Genomic DNA, 15,664 nt, shown 5'->3' on the forward strand with positions numbered 1-15,664 from the left:
TGCCTTGCATGCGGCCAACCCAGGTTCGATTCCCAGCAACCCATATGGTCCCCTGAGCACTGCCAGTAGTAATTCCTGAGCACATGAGCCAGGAGTAACTCCTGTGCATCGCCAGCTGTGACCTAAAAAAGAAAAAAAAAGGAAAATACATACATGTGTGATTTCATGGACCCTCAGGTAGCCTTGCTCTCAGATTTTTTTCTCTGCACATGTACCTACACACATATTAATTTGATCTCAGAGTTGGTGCTTTTTTTTTTTTAATGTTTTTGGTTCTTGAGCTACACCTGGTGGTGCTTTGGACCTACTCCTAGCTCTGCGTTCAGGGATCACTCCTGGCAGTGATTGGGGGACTATATGGGATGCCAGGGATCAAACCTAAGTTCACCTTGTACAAGGCCAATGCCTTCCCCGCTGTGCCATGGCTCTGACCCCGGTGCTGTTTTGGTTTGTTTTGGGGGCACACTCCGTGTCTTCTTTGGCAGTACTCAGGGGACCAAGAGGTGCTGGGAATTGAACCCAGACCTCCGCTGGGAAGTACTGAAGCATGTGCTCAGCCGAGCTATCTCTGTGGCTGAGCTGATAGGTTTCTTTTTTTTTTGCTTTTTGGGTCACACCCATCAAATGCACAGGGGTTACTCCTGGCTCTGCACTCAGGAATTACTCCTGGCGGTGCTCAGGGGACCATATGGGATGCTGGGAATCGAACCCGGGTCGGCCGCGTGCAAGGCAAAAGCCCTGCCCATTGTGCTATCGCTCCAGCCCCTGAGCTGATAGTTTTTAATCCTCTTTCAGCCTCAGTTATTGAGTGGATGTTTTCCATGTGATAAGGGGCTCTTCAGAACCCTAGACCAAAGCCTTTCCCAGCCAACCCTCTGCAGTTCTTTTTGATGTTGGTGCCAGGGATCAAACCCAGACATGCGAGGCCTCTGCTCTGCCTGCAAGCCACTTCCCAGCTTGCATTTTGTCATTTTTAAATTCAGGAGTAAGGGAAGAAAGTATGATCTGAGGGTCCGAGAGGAGGACCGGAAGTCAGTGCTTGCCTGTGACTGACCCATCTGACTCCAAAGCTCAGGGATCGCTCCTGAGCACAGAGTCAAGGAGCAGCCCCTGAGCACCGCCGGGTATGGGCCCCACACAAAAACAGAACGAAAGCTTATCTGAGCAGCAGATCAGTGGAAATGGAGATCGGTGTGGACACGGCTAACGAGAACTATTTTAATGACATTTGTTCTTTAATAGCAGAGAGAGAAAAAAGGAAAGATGAGTTACTTGATATTGCCAAGTCAAAGCAAGAGCGCACGAACGCAGAGCTGCGCAACCTGAGGCAGGTATGTCCCGCCTGCTCCCCCTTCCCAGGCCGTGGGAGGTGCTGGGGAAGGCTCTGCGTCTAGTCGCTCTGCCTGTCTGGTGTCATCAACAGGTAAGGGATGTGTTCAGGTCACGTGACCAGTTGGGCTAGAGCGATGGCATGGCAGGGAGGGCACCTGCTTTGCAGCTGACCTGGGTTCCATTCCTGGCCCCCTATGTGGTCCCCCGAACCCACCAGGAGTGAGCCCGGAAGTCAGCCAGGCAGGAGCCCTGAGCATCACTGGGTGTGGCCCCACAAACTAACAAACAGAGAGAAACATAACCAGTTAAAGCCAACATAAAAGGAATGATAGAAGCAAAAGTATTTAGAGCACTTGTCACTGTTTCAGGGTTTAAAAGGTGCCAGAGTGTGGGATTTAGCTTTGTGTCATGCTTTACATTGATTTTATCAATAAAATATATTGCTGGCAGATTTACGTAAAACAACAGAGTGATCTTCAGTTTCTGAATTTCAATGTGGAAAATTCTCAGGAATTGATACAGATATACGACTCAAAGATGGAAGGACCAAAGACCCTAGAATTCAGGTAATCTTTTTTCCAGATAATATTTTATTCCACCATTTGTAATAAATTTTGACTATACCTACTACTCTTCCACATAGAGAAGGGAATGAGTAGGTGTGTGTGCTAGTATCATGGTAACCTATGCAGATCTGATTTTAGGACTTTATGCATGATCCTAATTTAGCCCCTTGATGAAAGCCAGCCATCAGATGTTATTTGTGTGTCTGTTATGCAGAAGGCTTTGAACTAGAGTAGAAGCTGCAGAGACGGATCGTTGATTCATTCAGCGCCTGGTGTGGGCACTGGGCCCGTCTCGGGAGAAGAGCACTGCCCAAACCTGAGAGTGGCAGGAGGGCTGCAGTCGGGTTCTGTAACCCTGCTCTCCGCTTCATGCCCTTCATGTTCTGTCCACAGGGACATCACTTTTGTCTTCTAGGAAACAATAAGCAGTCTGTAAATCAGGCTGGATTCTTTGGAATCTGCCTGTCCGGGGTATGGTTCAGTGTAGGAGGCTTCTAACGGCCTGCAGTTTAAGCATCATCTGCTCTTGGCTGCTCCAGTTCCTCTTTCCCTTCTCCTGTGTCTTAGCTCCTGCTCCTGCTGGCCAGTACTGCGCCTACCCAGTCTTCCCTGCTGCTAACAGCTTTTTCCTTTTTATACTTCATTACTGTTGAGAGGTTTCTGCGCTAGTGGGCTGAGTGATTGTTTAAGAGGATGAAATGGGCTGAGAGGTGTCTCAGTAGAGCACATGCCACTGGGTTTGGTGCTCGCCACCATACACATGCACGCACGCACGCACGCACGCATATGTACACACACGCACACGCAAACGCACACAACATAAGTGGTTGGAATGGCTTAGTTCCATTACAGAATAGGAGAGGGTTGAGGTTTCTTAGAGATCATAGCTGTACCGGTCAGTGTCCCTGAATACATGTGGCATTGAAAAGGCTTTTGACATTATGTTGTGTTCTGAAGTCTTATGCTTTGCACATGTGTCATTTTCACTGAGAGCAGATTTCAGTATGTAATTGCCTGAGCATCCAGCTGTCTGAGGCATGGTCACTGACGCCGTATGGCATACCTGAGTGGTCCTTCCTGATCCTATGCTTGAAATCCTGGGACCCATCAGTGTTGGCATCACTGCTTTTTATTGTGAATCAGATAGAAGTAGGAAAGAAAATAGCAGATCAATCAGAAACCCTCAGAATGCTAAGGGTCTCCTTAGGGCCTGGTCCCAGGAAGGGCTCTGTGTTTCACAGGCTTCAGAGCCAGTCAGGGAGACAGGGTGGACCATGGCATCGTGATGTGACTTATTAGACGATTATTGGCCAGCTAGAAGGTGAGGCTGAGGGCCTTCAGGGTTTGCGGGGCCAGTGACTGAGGCTTGGGGTTCTGAAGGCCTTGAAGAGGAGGGAATTGTGCTCTGAAGAAAAAAATATATATTTTTTTCAATATTTCATTTCAGATCAATGGGTCACAGTAGGATTTAGCTCATCTAGAAGTTTTGGATAAAATATTCTTTTTTTTTCTTCTTTTTGGGTCACACCTGGTGATGCACAGGGGTTACTCCTGGCTCTGCACTCAGGAGTTAATCCTGGTGGTGCTCAGGGGACCATATGGGATGCTGGGAATCAAACCCGGGTCGACCGCGTGCAAGGCAAACGCCTTACCCGCTGTGCTATCTCTCCAACCCTCTTTACTTTTTTTAACTACAGTAATTTTTTTTCTATGTAGGAGTAGTGCTGTTTATTCAGCCACTGATTAGCTGATTGAATTGGGCATGAACTCCACCTTACTTATTTTTTTTCATTTTTTATAATTTTATTTATTGAATCACCATGAGAGCAGTTACAAAGCTTTTGGGTTTAAGTCTCATCATACAATGAAACACCCGTACCTTCACCAGTGCCCATTTTCCTTCCCCAAAAACCCCAGTATATCCCCATCCCAAACCCTCCCTCTACCTGTGGGACAGATGATTTCCACATTACTCTGACTCTACCTTGATTACATTCAATATTTTGACACCAGACCCACCATTATTATTTGGAATTTTACCCCAACACTCAGATCTGCTAAAAAGGCAACAGTAGACAATTTGTTTCCTATTGCTGGTTATGAATAACATATGATGTCTCATGGCTGCAGTAGTGGTCACACAATTTTGAAATTCTGAAATTTTAACAATTAAATCTGGAGGGATTTCTGCCAAACCTGCTGGGTTCCAAGAGTTGTTCCTGAGTCTCTGGGATCATGGCCATTAATCAGTTTGATCAGGAGCCAGAAAGGCCATTCATGGGCGGCGACTCAGGGTCTCACTGGGACAGGGAGGAAAGGGCCAGCTCCGCCCCCATCCAGTGAGGCCTTGCCTGTCTCATCACTTCAGGCCCAAACCTGACTGTCCAGTGGCCTCTGGAAGATGGCGGCCACCGAGCCGCCTAGGGGGAGCAGGCGGAGGGACAGCACCCTTTCCCCCCTGGAATGGCCCGGCGACAGTAACCTACTGCGGGGTCCGGACCCATTTCTGCCAAAAGCCACTGGGTTCCGAGATTTGTTTCTGAGTATCTTGGATCATGGCTGTTATGCAGCTTGATCAGGAGCCAGAGAGGCCATTCGTGGGCAGCAACTTGGGGTCTCTTTGGGGTGAGGTGGGCGGACTGGCTCCATACCCATCCCATGAGGCCCCGTGTGTCTTGTCACTGTAGGCCCAAACCTGACTGTTCAATGACCTCTGGCAGATGGCGGCCACCGGGCCACCAGGGGAAACAGACCAAGGCACGAAACCTGTTCCCACCTGGGGTGGCCCAGCGACTGTAACCTATTGCAGGGACTGGACACATTTCTGCCAAAAGCCATTGGGTTTCAAGATTTGTTTCTGAGTCCCTGGGATCATGGCCATTAAACAGTTCAATCAGGAACCAGAGAGGCCATGCCTCCAATTATATAGCTGAGCCAGAGGTGATTTGTGGGTGTGTTTCCCACATACCTAACTTTTGGCCGTTTACTTTCTTGGTAAACTTTGCCCCAAGTTTTTGGGGTCTGGCCAAAGGCACAGCAGCAATTTTGGGGTATCTGGAAGTCTGAAGGCGCCATCAGGCTGCTGATGCACTCGCCTCACAGGTACAGATTGACCTGCTGGCGGCACCATAACCCCGGATGATTTTTTTTTTTTTTTTTTTTTTTTTTTGCTTTTTGGGTCACATCTGGCAATTCTCAGGTGTTACTCCTGGCTCTGCACTCAGGAATTACTCCTGGCAGTGCTCAGGGGACCATATGGGATGCTGGGAATCGAACCTGGGTCGTCCACATGCAAGGCAAACGCCCTACCTGCTGTGCTATCATGGATGAAATATTCTTAACAATATCATCAAGTATAGATTATAACTTCTGGTTTGTTTTTGATGTATGTGTTTTATTTTTATTTTTGTAATGCCACCATAGCAGAGACATGTGTTTATCAGACCTTGAAATTGTCCACCCAAAAGTTGATCTGAAGAGGGACAGAAACCAGAAGCCACTGATGAAGGAACAAAAATTTGAGAGCATGTTGATCCAGCAAACCCAGTCAGACAAGAACACTTGTGACGTATGCAAAGAGAAGAAACAGTTCGACAGCGCTTCCGGGGAGAAAAGTGTAGCTGCTGTCTCATCTCTGCTCACGAAAGACTTGGTGGAGAAGCCAAAGGCATGCTGTCTGGGAGGCAGAGTCCAGAGCGAGCCTGAAAACAGAAGCACGTTGTGTGCGGCCCACGCCCAGGCCCTCCTTGGCCCTGGTGCAGGGCTCTCGAGCCAGGAGAAGCCACCCTGGGAGCCACTGTCAGCGGGGCAGCACTGGCACGACGTCAACGTGTACCTGGGCCTGGCCGACTGCTCGGCCTCCAAGCAGCCGGAGAGGCCACCAGATGGGGTGTGCCGCAACCCCGGGGAGGGGGCTGGCGTCTGCTGCAGCCCCGGGGGCGCCTGTGCGGGGGCGAGGGAGGCCTGCGAGGCCCACTGCTGCCACCCCAGGAACATCGTCATCGAGGCCCCGGGCCACATGTCGGACGTGGAGTGGATGAGCATCTTCAAGCCCTCGAAAGCGCAGAGGATCGTCCGCCACAAATCCCTGTGCACTTGTTCTGGAAGCGGCGTCGGGACGAAATACGACAACTGCACAAGGTCAGTCCCGTCCCGGGTTTCTGGAAACTCCCTGTCCGGCATGTCGGGAGCTGCTCGGTCTCGCGGTGCCGTACAGCTGGACACACAGACAGTGGCCCTTCCCCTCACCACGGGGGCTTTTGGGCTCCCCACCCAGAGCTGCGGCTGGTGCCAAAAGAGTGTGCTGGGCCCAAGTCTCCTACCAGAGGTTTTGCTTCAAATCAAACCCAGTTGTCACATGTTGGGCACATATGTTTTATTTAAAAACACACGGGCTAGGGGCCAGAGCGATAGCACAGCGGGTAGGGCGTTTGCCTCGCACGCGGCTGACCCGGGTCCAATTTCCAGCATCCCATATGGTCCCCCGAGCACCACCAGGAGTAATTCCTGGGTGCAGAGCCAGAAGTAACCCCTGTGCAATGCCAGTGACCCAAAAAGCAAATAAATAAATAAATAAAAGCGGGCTAGGAACCAGAGCTATAGTCCAGTGGGGAGGGCTGGAGAGCAGAGGGGACAGTCCCCTGCTCTCGGCTGACCCGGGTTCCATCCCGGCATCCCATATAATCCCCTGAGCACCTTCAGGAGTGATTCCTGAGTTGCAGAGCCAGGATGAACCCCTGAGCTTTGCCAGCTGTGGCCCCCTGAAAGTAAACAAAGCTCAGCAAGTGAGCCAGAGGCCCCCTGCAGCAGGGATGCGCTGGCCTTGCGTGTGTCTGGCCTGGGTTCCATCCCCGGCACCCCACATGGTGCCCTGAGCCCTCCAGGAGTGATCCCTGAGCACAGGAGTCAGCCCTGAGCGCCTCCAAGGGTGGCCCCCAAACCAAAACCAAATAAGTAGTTACTTAAAGACAAACCCATCAGCTGGGCTCTTTACAGGCCGATGCCTCCTGGCCACTCAGTGCCCCAGACTGGCCGCTCTGCTGCCCAGAGTGCGGCACGGAGACCCCAGGGACCACATCCCCTTGCTCTCAGCCGGGTGACTACAGAGTTACACGCCTGACTGCTTCTGCCCCTGGGTCACTGCATTTCCCAAACTTCTTGTGCTTTAAAATAACGCAAGGCTTTATTATATTTTTTAATAATGCAAGACTTTAATATTTGTGTTTAACCAGCTGGCAAAAGCCATTGGTTTTTTAAGAAAAGAAAATGGATTTGTTATTAGCATATGCTGTATTATCCTGGCTCACTTTATTGTTAGAATTGCTGAATGTTGTGGTTGAGTGATGCTATAATTATATCTGCTATTTTTAAATAAAACCTAGCTCTTCAATCTTCTATTACAGAAAGGACAAAGTTTCAATATTAAGAGACTGACTTTGATTGTATTGACTTTCATGGGATTTTTTTTATGAATAAAATTTCTGATATTGATATTATTTGGATTTTTTGTTTGTTTGTTTTGTTTTGGGGCCACACCCAGGGATGCTCAGGAGTTACTCCTGGCAGTGCTCAGGGGACCATATGAAGTGCTGGGGATCGAACCTGGGTCTGCTGCATGTGAGGCAAATCTCCTATCTCTCCAGCCCCTATTTGGATTACTCTTTGACCTGTTTATTTTACTTTTATTTGGGGGTTGTTGAGCTATGCCTGGCAATACTCAGGGTCTGTTTCTGGCTCTGTGCTCAGAAGTTATGCCTGGCGCTGCACAGGGTCCTGTCTGTGGTGCTAGGGTCAGCTACATGCATGGCAAGTGCCAGCCTCCATCTGATCTCTCTGGCCCCCTCGTAGCCCCTCTTGGAGGCTTGGTCACCTAAAAATCATGCAGATGTTATTCTGTCATTTACAAGAAAAAAATTAAAGCCTGTAACATGTAACACTAAATGTCAGCTGCTCATACTGGATTTTCAGTTTGTTTTTGCTCGTTGGGCCTTACCCAGCAGTGCCTGGGCCCTCCTGACTCTCCCGGTCTCAGTGGCGCCTCCTGAGGCTCAGGGGACCACGGAGGGCCTGCAAGACTGAGCCGTAACTCCAGACTACTTCTCCAATCCCAGTTTTGCTTTCTAAAGATTTTTAGGAAGCTTCTTGTTTTAAATTTTATTTAAAACTTTCGATTATATATATATATATATATATAAAGTTTTTTGCTTTGTTTTGGGACCTAACCCGCAGTGCTGAGTGGTCACCCCTGGCTCTGCACTCAGGGATCACTCCTGGTGGGCTCGGGGACCATTTTGGGTGCTGGGGACTGAACCCGCTCTGCTGCTTGCAAGGCAAGTGTCCTACCCACTGTGCTGTTGCTCCTGCCCCAATATCTTAAAAATGCGTACTGCAGTTTAGATAGCATGGTACAGTGTGATTCAGTATTAAGGCTTGTCTGTTTCGGGGGGTGGGGGTCGCGTGCCACACTGCTGATGCTGAGCTCCTGGCGGTACTCAGGAACCACGCATGGTCCCGAGGGTTGAAGCAGGTCGGCTGTATGTAAGACACGCGCTTGCCTCGTCCCATCTCCTGCCTGACTTCATGGTTTTAATGTGCAAACTTACTGCCCAGAACCAAAAACACAAAGTCAAAGTCTGTTTTTAGATAGGAAGATAAATGTGTGTGTGTATATAGAGAGAAAGAGAGTGACATACAGCATATATCTGATATCTGCATATCAGCATATAACTGTAACTCACGTGTGTGAGATTGTGAGTACAACATAGAAAGCCAAAGCAGGGCACTTGCCCTGGAGCCACGCACGGGCCACACGGGGCTCGTGCCTGGCTTCCAGGTTCTTCTTCAGGCCCGAATTTCCTTTCCTCTCTGGCCTGGCAAATCACCCTGGCGAGACCCTCACACTGTCACCTCCTGCACCGAGTCTCTGTCTCTCCCTCACAGCGAGCTCACTCCCGTCCCGCATGGCCTGGCTGGGGGCTCTTCACAGCTGGCCTCCAGAGGGGACGAGAAACCTGGCGACGCAGAGGCGGCTTGTGAGGCGGCTTGTGATGGAAGCAGTTCCCCGAAGCTTCTGCCCACCGCCAGCCCGGACACTGCCGTGCCCTGCGGAAAGGTCTGTCATGCCTCTGCTGTCCCCCGTTTGGCTCGGTCTCTGCATTTCTCAGACTTTTAAATGCTACAGGGGGCCGGGGAGATGGCACAGGGTTAAGGCACTTGGCTGGCACGTGGCCAAGCCCGGTTGGGTCCCTGGAAGTGCATACGGTCCCACCTCTCACAAAATAACAAAGCCCGTTGAGAGACGTGTCGGACTCAGACACGCTGACACGCCCGTGTGCTGCCTATGGGTCACGCGTGCTGTGGTCAGACTGATACCGATCAGCGCTGCAGCAATGTTGAGACAGCTACTTCTTCTCTATCTTTTGAGAATAGTTGTATGGGGGGATAATCTAGCGGGCAGGGCGCTTGCCTTGCCTATGACTGACCCATGTCTGATCCCTAGCACCCATATGATCCCCTAAGCCCTGCCAGGAGTGATCCTTGAGCACAGAGCTAGGAGTAAGCCAGGAGTGAGTGATCCTGAGCACTGGTATGGGTGTGACCCAAAAATCGAAAAGAGAAAAGGAGGGAGGGAGGGAGGGAGAGGTGCTCCCTGGGAACATGACCCTATGTCCTCCTTGCTGAGCCCCTGGCCACCCCGCGACCCTCGGCAGGGGCCATGACAGGACCTGGGCGCGGGGCCGCATCTTTCCTGCTTGTCCTCTGGAGTCTGTGCTGGCAGGTGGCTTGCCAGTATAAGGCATCCATGTTGATGACTGTGTAATTTGACATGGAGGAAACATGTTACATCACGTGTGCTGCTGCCTGCAAGTGCCCACAATCCCGGTGTGTCCATGTTCGTCCCTCTGAGGAGGGCTTGGCGGCTGGACCAGGCTTCTTCAGCCTCCATGCACAACCTCTTGCCTTTGGGGGTTTTTGTGTGTGTGGTTGTTAGACTTTTTTTTTCTTTTTTGGGTCACACCCAGCAATGCTCAGGATGACTCCTGACTCTGCACTCAGAAATTACTCCCAGTGGTGCTCGGGGGACCCTATGGGGTGACGGGGATCAAACCCGGGTCAACCTCGTGGAAGGCAAGTGCCCTCCCCGCTGTCCTATCACTCTGGCCCCCTCGGCTCATTTTTTTCAAACAACAGGGTCCTTCCCCACAGTGCTCTGGCCTGACCATCTGGCACTTGGGCCCGAAAGTGGAGGCTGTTGGGGCCACATGCCATGGTGCTCGGGGACCCTGCAGGTCTGTGGGTTGAACTCCAGGGCCTCCCGTGCCAGGCCTGTGGTCTGGCTCACCTAAACTGTCGTCCCCAGACCCAGGCCTATTGTGTGTGTGTGGAGAGCCATGCTTGATTGCTCCTAGCATAGTGCTCAGGGCTCACTTCCAGCACCGCCAGGGATCAAACCTGGGCCTCTACCATGCACACTCACCATTTAAGCTATTTTTCCAGCCCCAAATTGTGTGTGTGTGTGGTGGGAGGGGATGGTGGGGGCAGCCACACAGCAATGCTCAGGGACTACAGGCTCTATGCTTGGGGGTCACTGTCAGCAGTGCTCGTGGGACCTGTGGTCACAGAGATTGACCCCATGCCTCCTGCACATACAGCATGCACTCAGCCCACTGGGCTATCTCTCTGGCCTCCCATAGCATAGTGATGCTCAGGGGTTACTCCTGGCTCTGCAGTCAGGAATTACCCCTGGCGGTGCTCGGGGGACCATATTGGGATGATGGGAATCGAACCTGTATTGACCACGTGCAAGGCAAACGCCCTACCCGCTGTGCTATAGCTCCAGCACTAATGAACCATTTCAACACAGAGAATGAAGACTGTAACAAGCTTCTTTCAAATACTCCACAAGTCTTTAGTGTCCAAGTATTTTGACATCCTAGCCATAGAAAGTTTATTTAAGAGAGCCAGATGGTGCCGAGGATTCTTTTACCCAGGGATATGAACGTAGTTTTACGTTCTGTGCAAGTCATACTTGGTTCTCTTCATACTTAATGGCCTGCCTTTGCCTTGCTGAGAGTTCGGACTTTCAGTCCCGGTGGGTAGCTGCCTCCGGTGCCGTGGCATTGCGCTGGGAAGCAGCGTTCGGAAGTGCAGCGCGATGCTCTGAATGCCTCCGTGATGTCTCCCCAGGATGACTTTTCCCCCACCAGTAAGCTCCAGCGGCTGCTGGCCGAGTCTCGGCAGATGGTCACGAATCTGGAGCTCAGCACCCTGCTCCCCGTCAGCGCTGAGCGTCTCGGCAGCACTGCCCAGAAGGTGGGTGCTTGACTCTCCTCTGCCCTAAGCTGCGGCTCTTGAGCCTCTACTGCGTCTTCATGTGTAAATCCCACTGGTAGAATCTCTTAAAACGAAAGTTTCTTTTCATTTTTTGAGGGAGGGGAGATTCGCAGAAGACAGAACATTCATACTCTCAAATGCTGGTGCAATCAAACTTCCTCTTTCTCATTTATTTGTTTGCTTTTGGGCCATGCCTGCTGGTGCTCAGGGGTTTTCCTGGCTCTGCACTCCGGAATTACTCCTGGCAGACTCAGGAGACCATATGGGGGCTGGGCATTAAACCTGGGTAGGCTGCATGCAAGGCCTATCCCCTGCCCCAATCTAACTTTCTCTTTCTAATTACTGGAGCATCTGAATAAAAAACCTCAAGAAGGGGCTGGAAAGATAGTGCAGAGGTTAAGGTGCTGTCTTGTACACACAGTTGACCCACGTTCGATCCCTGTACTCCGTGTGGTCCCCTAAACCCCACCAGAAGTGATCCCTGAGTACAGAGCAGGAATAAAACCTGAACATCACTGAATGTGGTCTTAAAACAAAAAACTAACAACAAAATTCCTCAGGAAAAATTTTAATGGACCCCCCCAAGCAGTGCTCAGGGACCCAGGGCCCAGCTGTGTGTAAGAGCACTAAAGTTCATTTTTTTTTTTGAGCTTCATTTTTCCTCAGGTATATTATACATACGGGAAAGATTGCCTATCTTGGAAGAACTAGCTAGTGAATTTTCACAAATTGAATATTCTTTTAAGAAATTCCCTAATTAACAGAATTCTGTCATTACCCACAGTACCTAGTTCCTCTCCCCACCCCCCATCTCCCCCCGCCCCTCCCCCCATCTCCACCTCCCAGGGTACAGCATACTGACCACAGCCCTGCCGCTGCTGCCTTCACAGGCAGTCACTACTTTAAGTTGGAGAAGGCTTCCCAGATAGAGAGAGAGAGAGTCCAGGGCGATAGCCCAGCAAGGAGGGCACTTGCCCTATACACACCAACCTGGGTTCGACCCCTGGCATCCCGTCCGGTTCCCCCAGCACCTCCAGGAGTGATCCCTGAGTGCAGAACCAGGAGCTACCCTGAGCATCACTGGGTCTGGCCCAAAAACCAAAAAAAAAAAAAAAAAAAAATCCCTGGGAAATAAATATACCAGATCAGAACATTTGAAAAAGAATTGAAATAGAGAACAAATACAAAAGTAATCATCATCAAGAGCAAGAAAAGCCATGACACAGTCGATCCACCCAATACAGGTCTGGGGCTGGTGAGCTGGTGCACTTCACAGGCGCGGCGCCCACCCAGCTGTGGCCCCCGCCCACTCAGGGAGCCCTGAGCACAGTCGCTGTCACAGGGCCCTCTCACTCCGTGACCTCTGCTCGGACTTTCCCCCGACTCTCAGGTTTTGTCTTTGTTGACATTCTTTTTTTTTCCTTTTCGTTTTCAGGGCCACACCCAGCAATGCTCAGGGGTTACTCTTGGCTGTGCACTCAGGAATCACTCCTGAGAATGGATTTTTAAATAAAGTATTGTGGGGCCATGGAGATAGCTGAAAGGGACGGAATTCTTGGCGTGCATGCACGGAACCCCAAGTTCAGTCCCTGGCAGCACACGGATCCCCCCAGCACATGAGAGCCCTGCAGCACCAGGCTGAGCACTGGCTGGCCAGGCCCACCTGCTGGCCGAGCACTGCACAGAAGAAAGAGTTGTGTTTGGCTTGGCTCCCGCAGACATTGCGGATGTGGAGGGGCTGTGCCCAGGGCTCCAGCATAGCATTCCTTTCAAGTCCCAGAAGTGACTGTGCTGCCCATGTCCGGCTAAAGGGAGCTGGGACAGCGCTGTGGCTCATCCACCCTGAGAATAAGGCAGGACGACAGTCTGGGACCCGGTCTGGGGCACACAGGGAAAAAAGGAAAACAGCTCAGCTGCCACATCAGCTGGATTAGAGCTGCAGTGCTCAGGGCTGACTCCTGGCCCTGTGCTCAGAGCTCACTCCTGGCAGGGCTCACGGGACCCTGTGGGGTGCTGGGATCGAAGCTGGGTCAGCCATGTGCAGGGCCAGCACCCCCATACCCTGCGCTCTCTGCTCCCATCCAGCCTCCACGTCATGTAAAGGCATTTCTCTGCCATCTGCGTGTTTCTTTTTCCAACTATTTTCTAGCTTTTCTTCCTCAGAGTCTTTCCCCCCCACCCCCCTCGGAGTCTTAAGTTAGAACTTTGGGACTTGTTTTGTAGAATGTCGACGTCTCAGAAGAGGCAGCTCCAAAAAGTCCCTTTCTCTGTGACTGAAGAAGACAGGACTCAGCTCAAGACACCGTGGTCAGGGGTAGGTCGCCTTGCTTATCTCTCCTTCCATCTCAGTTGATATTTAATAAGTAACTTGGGGACATTGATAAGCAGAGTCAAGTCCACGGCTTGTTGGACCTGTCACCCTTTCTTTTTGGCCTACTCATACAGGCCTTCTGAAGGGAATGGGTGAGAACTGCAGATCACACTGCACACGCTCTTCCCACTGTTGGAAATCTTAAATCCGAGGAAAGGAACATGTAGATTAGAGGTTTCAGCCGCAGTCGAAGAACGTTATATTTTCATTCTCTCTGAATGTCTGGAAAGAAGTCTTGGCGCAGGGTTTCAGGTTTTCTGAAAAGGCCGCTGCATTGAGCTACGTTTCCAGGCCCCGCCACCTCAGCAGGTGACAGGGAGGCCGAGCCCGCCTGTCCTCACCTGTGAGCCCCCCGCATGCCAGAGCCTTGTCTCCCACTTGGAGGGCCCCCTGTTCTTTTTCTCTCTTTGCTGAGAGGTAGTCATATTTGTAACATTTCAAATTGCCTTATGCTGACGAAAATCAAGATTTTTTTTAAGTGGCCAGGAGCTTTCAGCACATGGTCTAGCACGCATCGATTTTGATTTTATTAACTCTGTGTTTCCTTCCTGCAGAAGCCGGTTCTCATCTGTGTGGAAGACAAGAAGCAGACATCAATACCTCAGACTTAACCTTGAAAACAAAGGGGCTCATTCCCGTGGGGAGCGGAAACAAAGTTGATTTTCCAATGCCTATATTCTGTTTTCCAGTGAACCATTTTCACATGCAAGAAATGTTTATTGTGCGTAAGAATTAGACCTTGAATTTTATACATATGAACTTGCAATTATGCTGAGAGGGAGAAGACGCGGCCGCAAAGCTGGAGACCATGGTCAGCCCTGGGCTGGAGGCACTCCACGAGGGGCGTGTGGATTGGAGAACCCCTGTATGTAAAATGCTATTTTAACTACCTGATATTTTTAAACCGGTGAATACATTTAAATTATAACCATTAGCCTATGAGTCAGCTCCAAATACATGGGAAATTATGTTCTCTTTTCTGAGCTTTTAGTTCTGGACTTGGCTGTGTAAAGTAGACATAAGATAATATAAAATGTTTAAAACTGGAAATAACTCCCAGAGGTCCTTCTGCTCCAGCTCTGCGCAGAGAGCACCCTCTGCCTGGGTCTGGATCCCGTCTCCTAACAGAGACCTGCTCAAAGATGAGTTTTTGTATGGATTTTTTTTTAATCATTAATGACTAAAAGACTAATGTTTGAACTTGTAATTTAATTTTTAAAAAGAATATGTGTCTCTCCGACTCTGCTGAGAGAATTGCTCAGCTCCAGTGAATAAAAACTATTTTTAATAATAAAGAAAAAATTTTGCTTTAACAAATTACACAGGAGAAATAATAAGGAAAGAGAAAAGCCCTCATTATAAAATAAGGAAGGAGAGTGGCTGGGAACCACACCTGGCAAGTTGTTTCCTCAGTAATAGGAATGTATTTTTGAAGCATGGAGCTCTCAGGCTTCTGTTGTGCTACATAAATGTTCCTTTGTTTGAGGGTTTGAAACAGAGCTGCTCAGGGATGATTTTCATGAGAGTGGAGGAGCTGCCCCATCCTTCTTTAGTTGGGAGTCCCAATAGGAGTCCCTCATAGGGGCTCTGTATTAGGGACCTTGGTGGTGCTTAGGGCACCTTGTGTGGTACTGGGGGATCAAACCGGATTAGCCGCATGCATGGCAGGCACCTTGCCTCCTTCATTATCTCTCTGAGCCCCATTTCTCCTTTTTATTTTGGGTGCTAAAAAAAGAAAGTCGGGGCCAGAGCGGTAGTACAGCGGGTAAGAGGTATTTGCCTTGCACCCAGCCAACCTGGGTTCGATTCCCGAAACCCCATATGGCTCCCAAAACAAAAAGAAAATGAAAAAGAAATTTGGTGGGGTTTTATGCTCTTTTAAAATTCCTGCTTTCAGGGCCAGAGCGATAGCATAGCGGGTAGGGCGTTTGCCTTGCACATAGCCGACCTAGGTTCGATCCCTGGCATCCCATATGGTCCCCCAAGCACCGCCAGGAGTAATTCCTGAGTGCCGAGCCAGGAATAACCCCTGAGCATCGCTGGGTGTGACCCAAAAAGCACA

General features: G+C 50.3%; 1 protein-coding gene across 1 annotated transcript in view; it reads left to right on the forward strand.

The window, feature by feature from the left end:
- CCDC62 (coiled-coil domain containing 62) overlaps positions 1 to 14,536 on the forward strand; it is a 30,814-nt gene extending 16,278 nt beyond the window's left edge. The window contains exons 7-13 of the mRNA XM_056131412.1: positions 1,243 to 1,331; positions 1,783 to 1,898; positions 5,322 to 6,038; positions 8,838 to 9,009; positions 11,085 to 11,210; positions 13,455 to 13,545; positions 14,157 to 14,536. Coding sequence (XP_055987387.1) covers positions 1,243 to 1,331; positions 1,783 to 1,898; positions 5,322 to 6,038; positions 8,838 to 9,009; positions 11,085 to 11,210; positions 13,455 to 13,508 — 1,274 coding nt within the window. The 3' untranslated portion in view covers positions 13,509 to 13,545; positions 14,157 to 14,536. The remainder of the gene's footprint in view (positions 1 to 1,242; positions 1,332 to 1,782; positions 1,899 to 5,321; positions 6,039 to 8,837; positions 9,010 to 11,084; positions 11,211 to 13,454; positions 13,546 to 14,156) is intronic.
- The last annotated feature ends 1,128 nt before the right edge of the window (positions 14,537 to 15,664 follow it).

The sequence above is a fragment of the Sorex fumeus genome, unplaced genomic scaffold (assembly GCF_029834395.1).
Source record: "Sorex fumeus unplaced genomic scaffold, SorFum_2.1 ptg000087l, whole genome shotgun sequence".
In the NCBI taxonomy this organism is placed as follows: Eukaryota; Metazoa; Chordata; class Mammalia; order Eulipotyphla; family Soricidae; genus Sorex; species Sorex fumeus.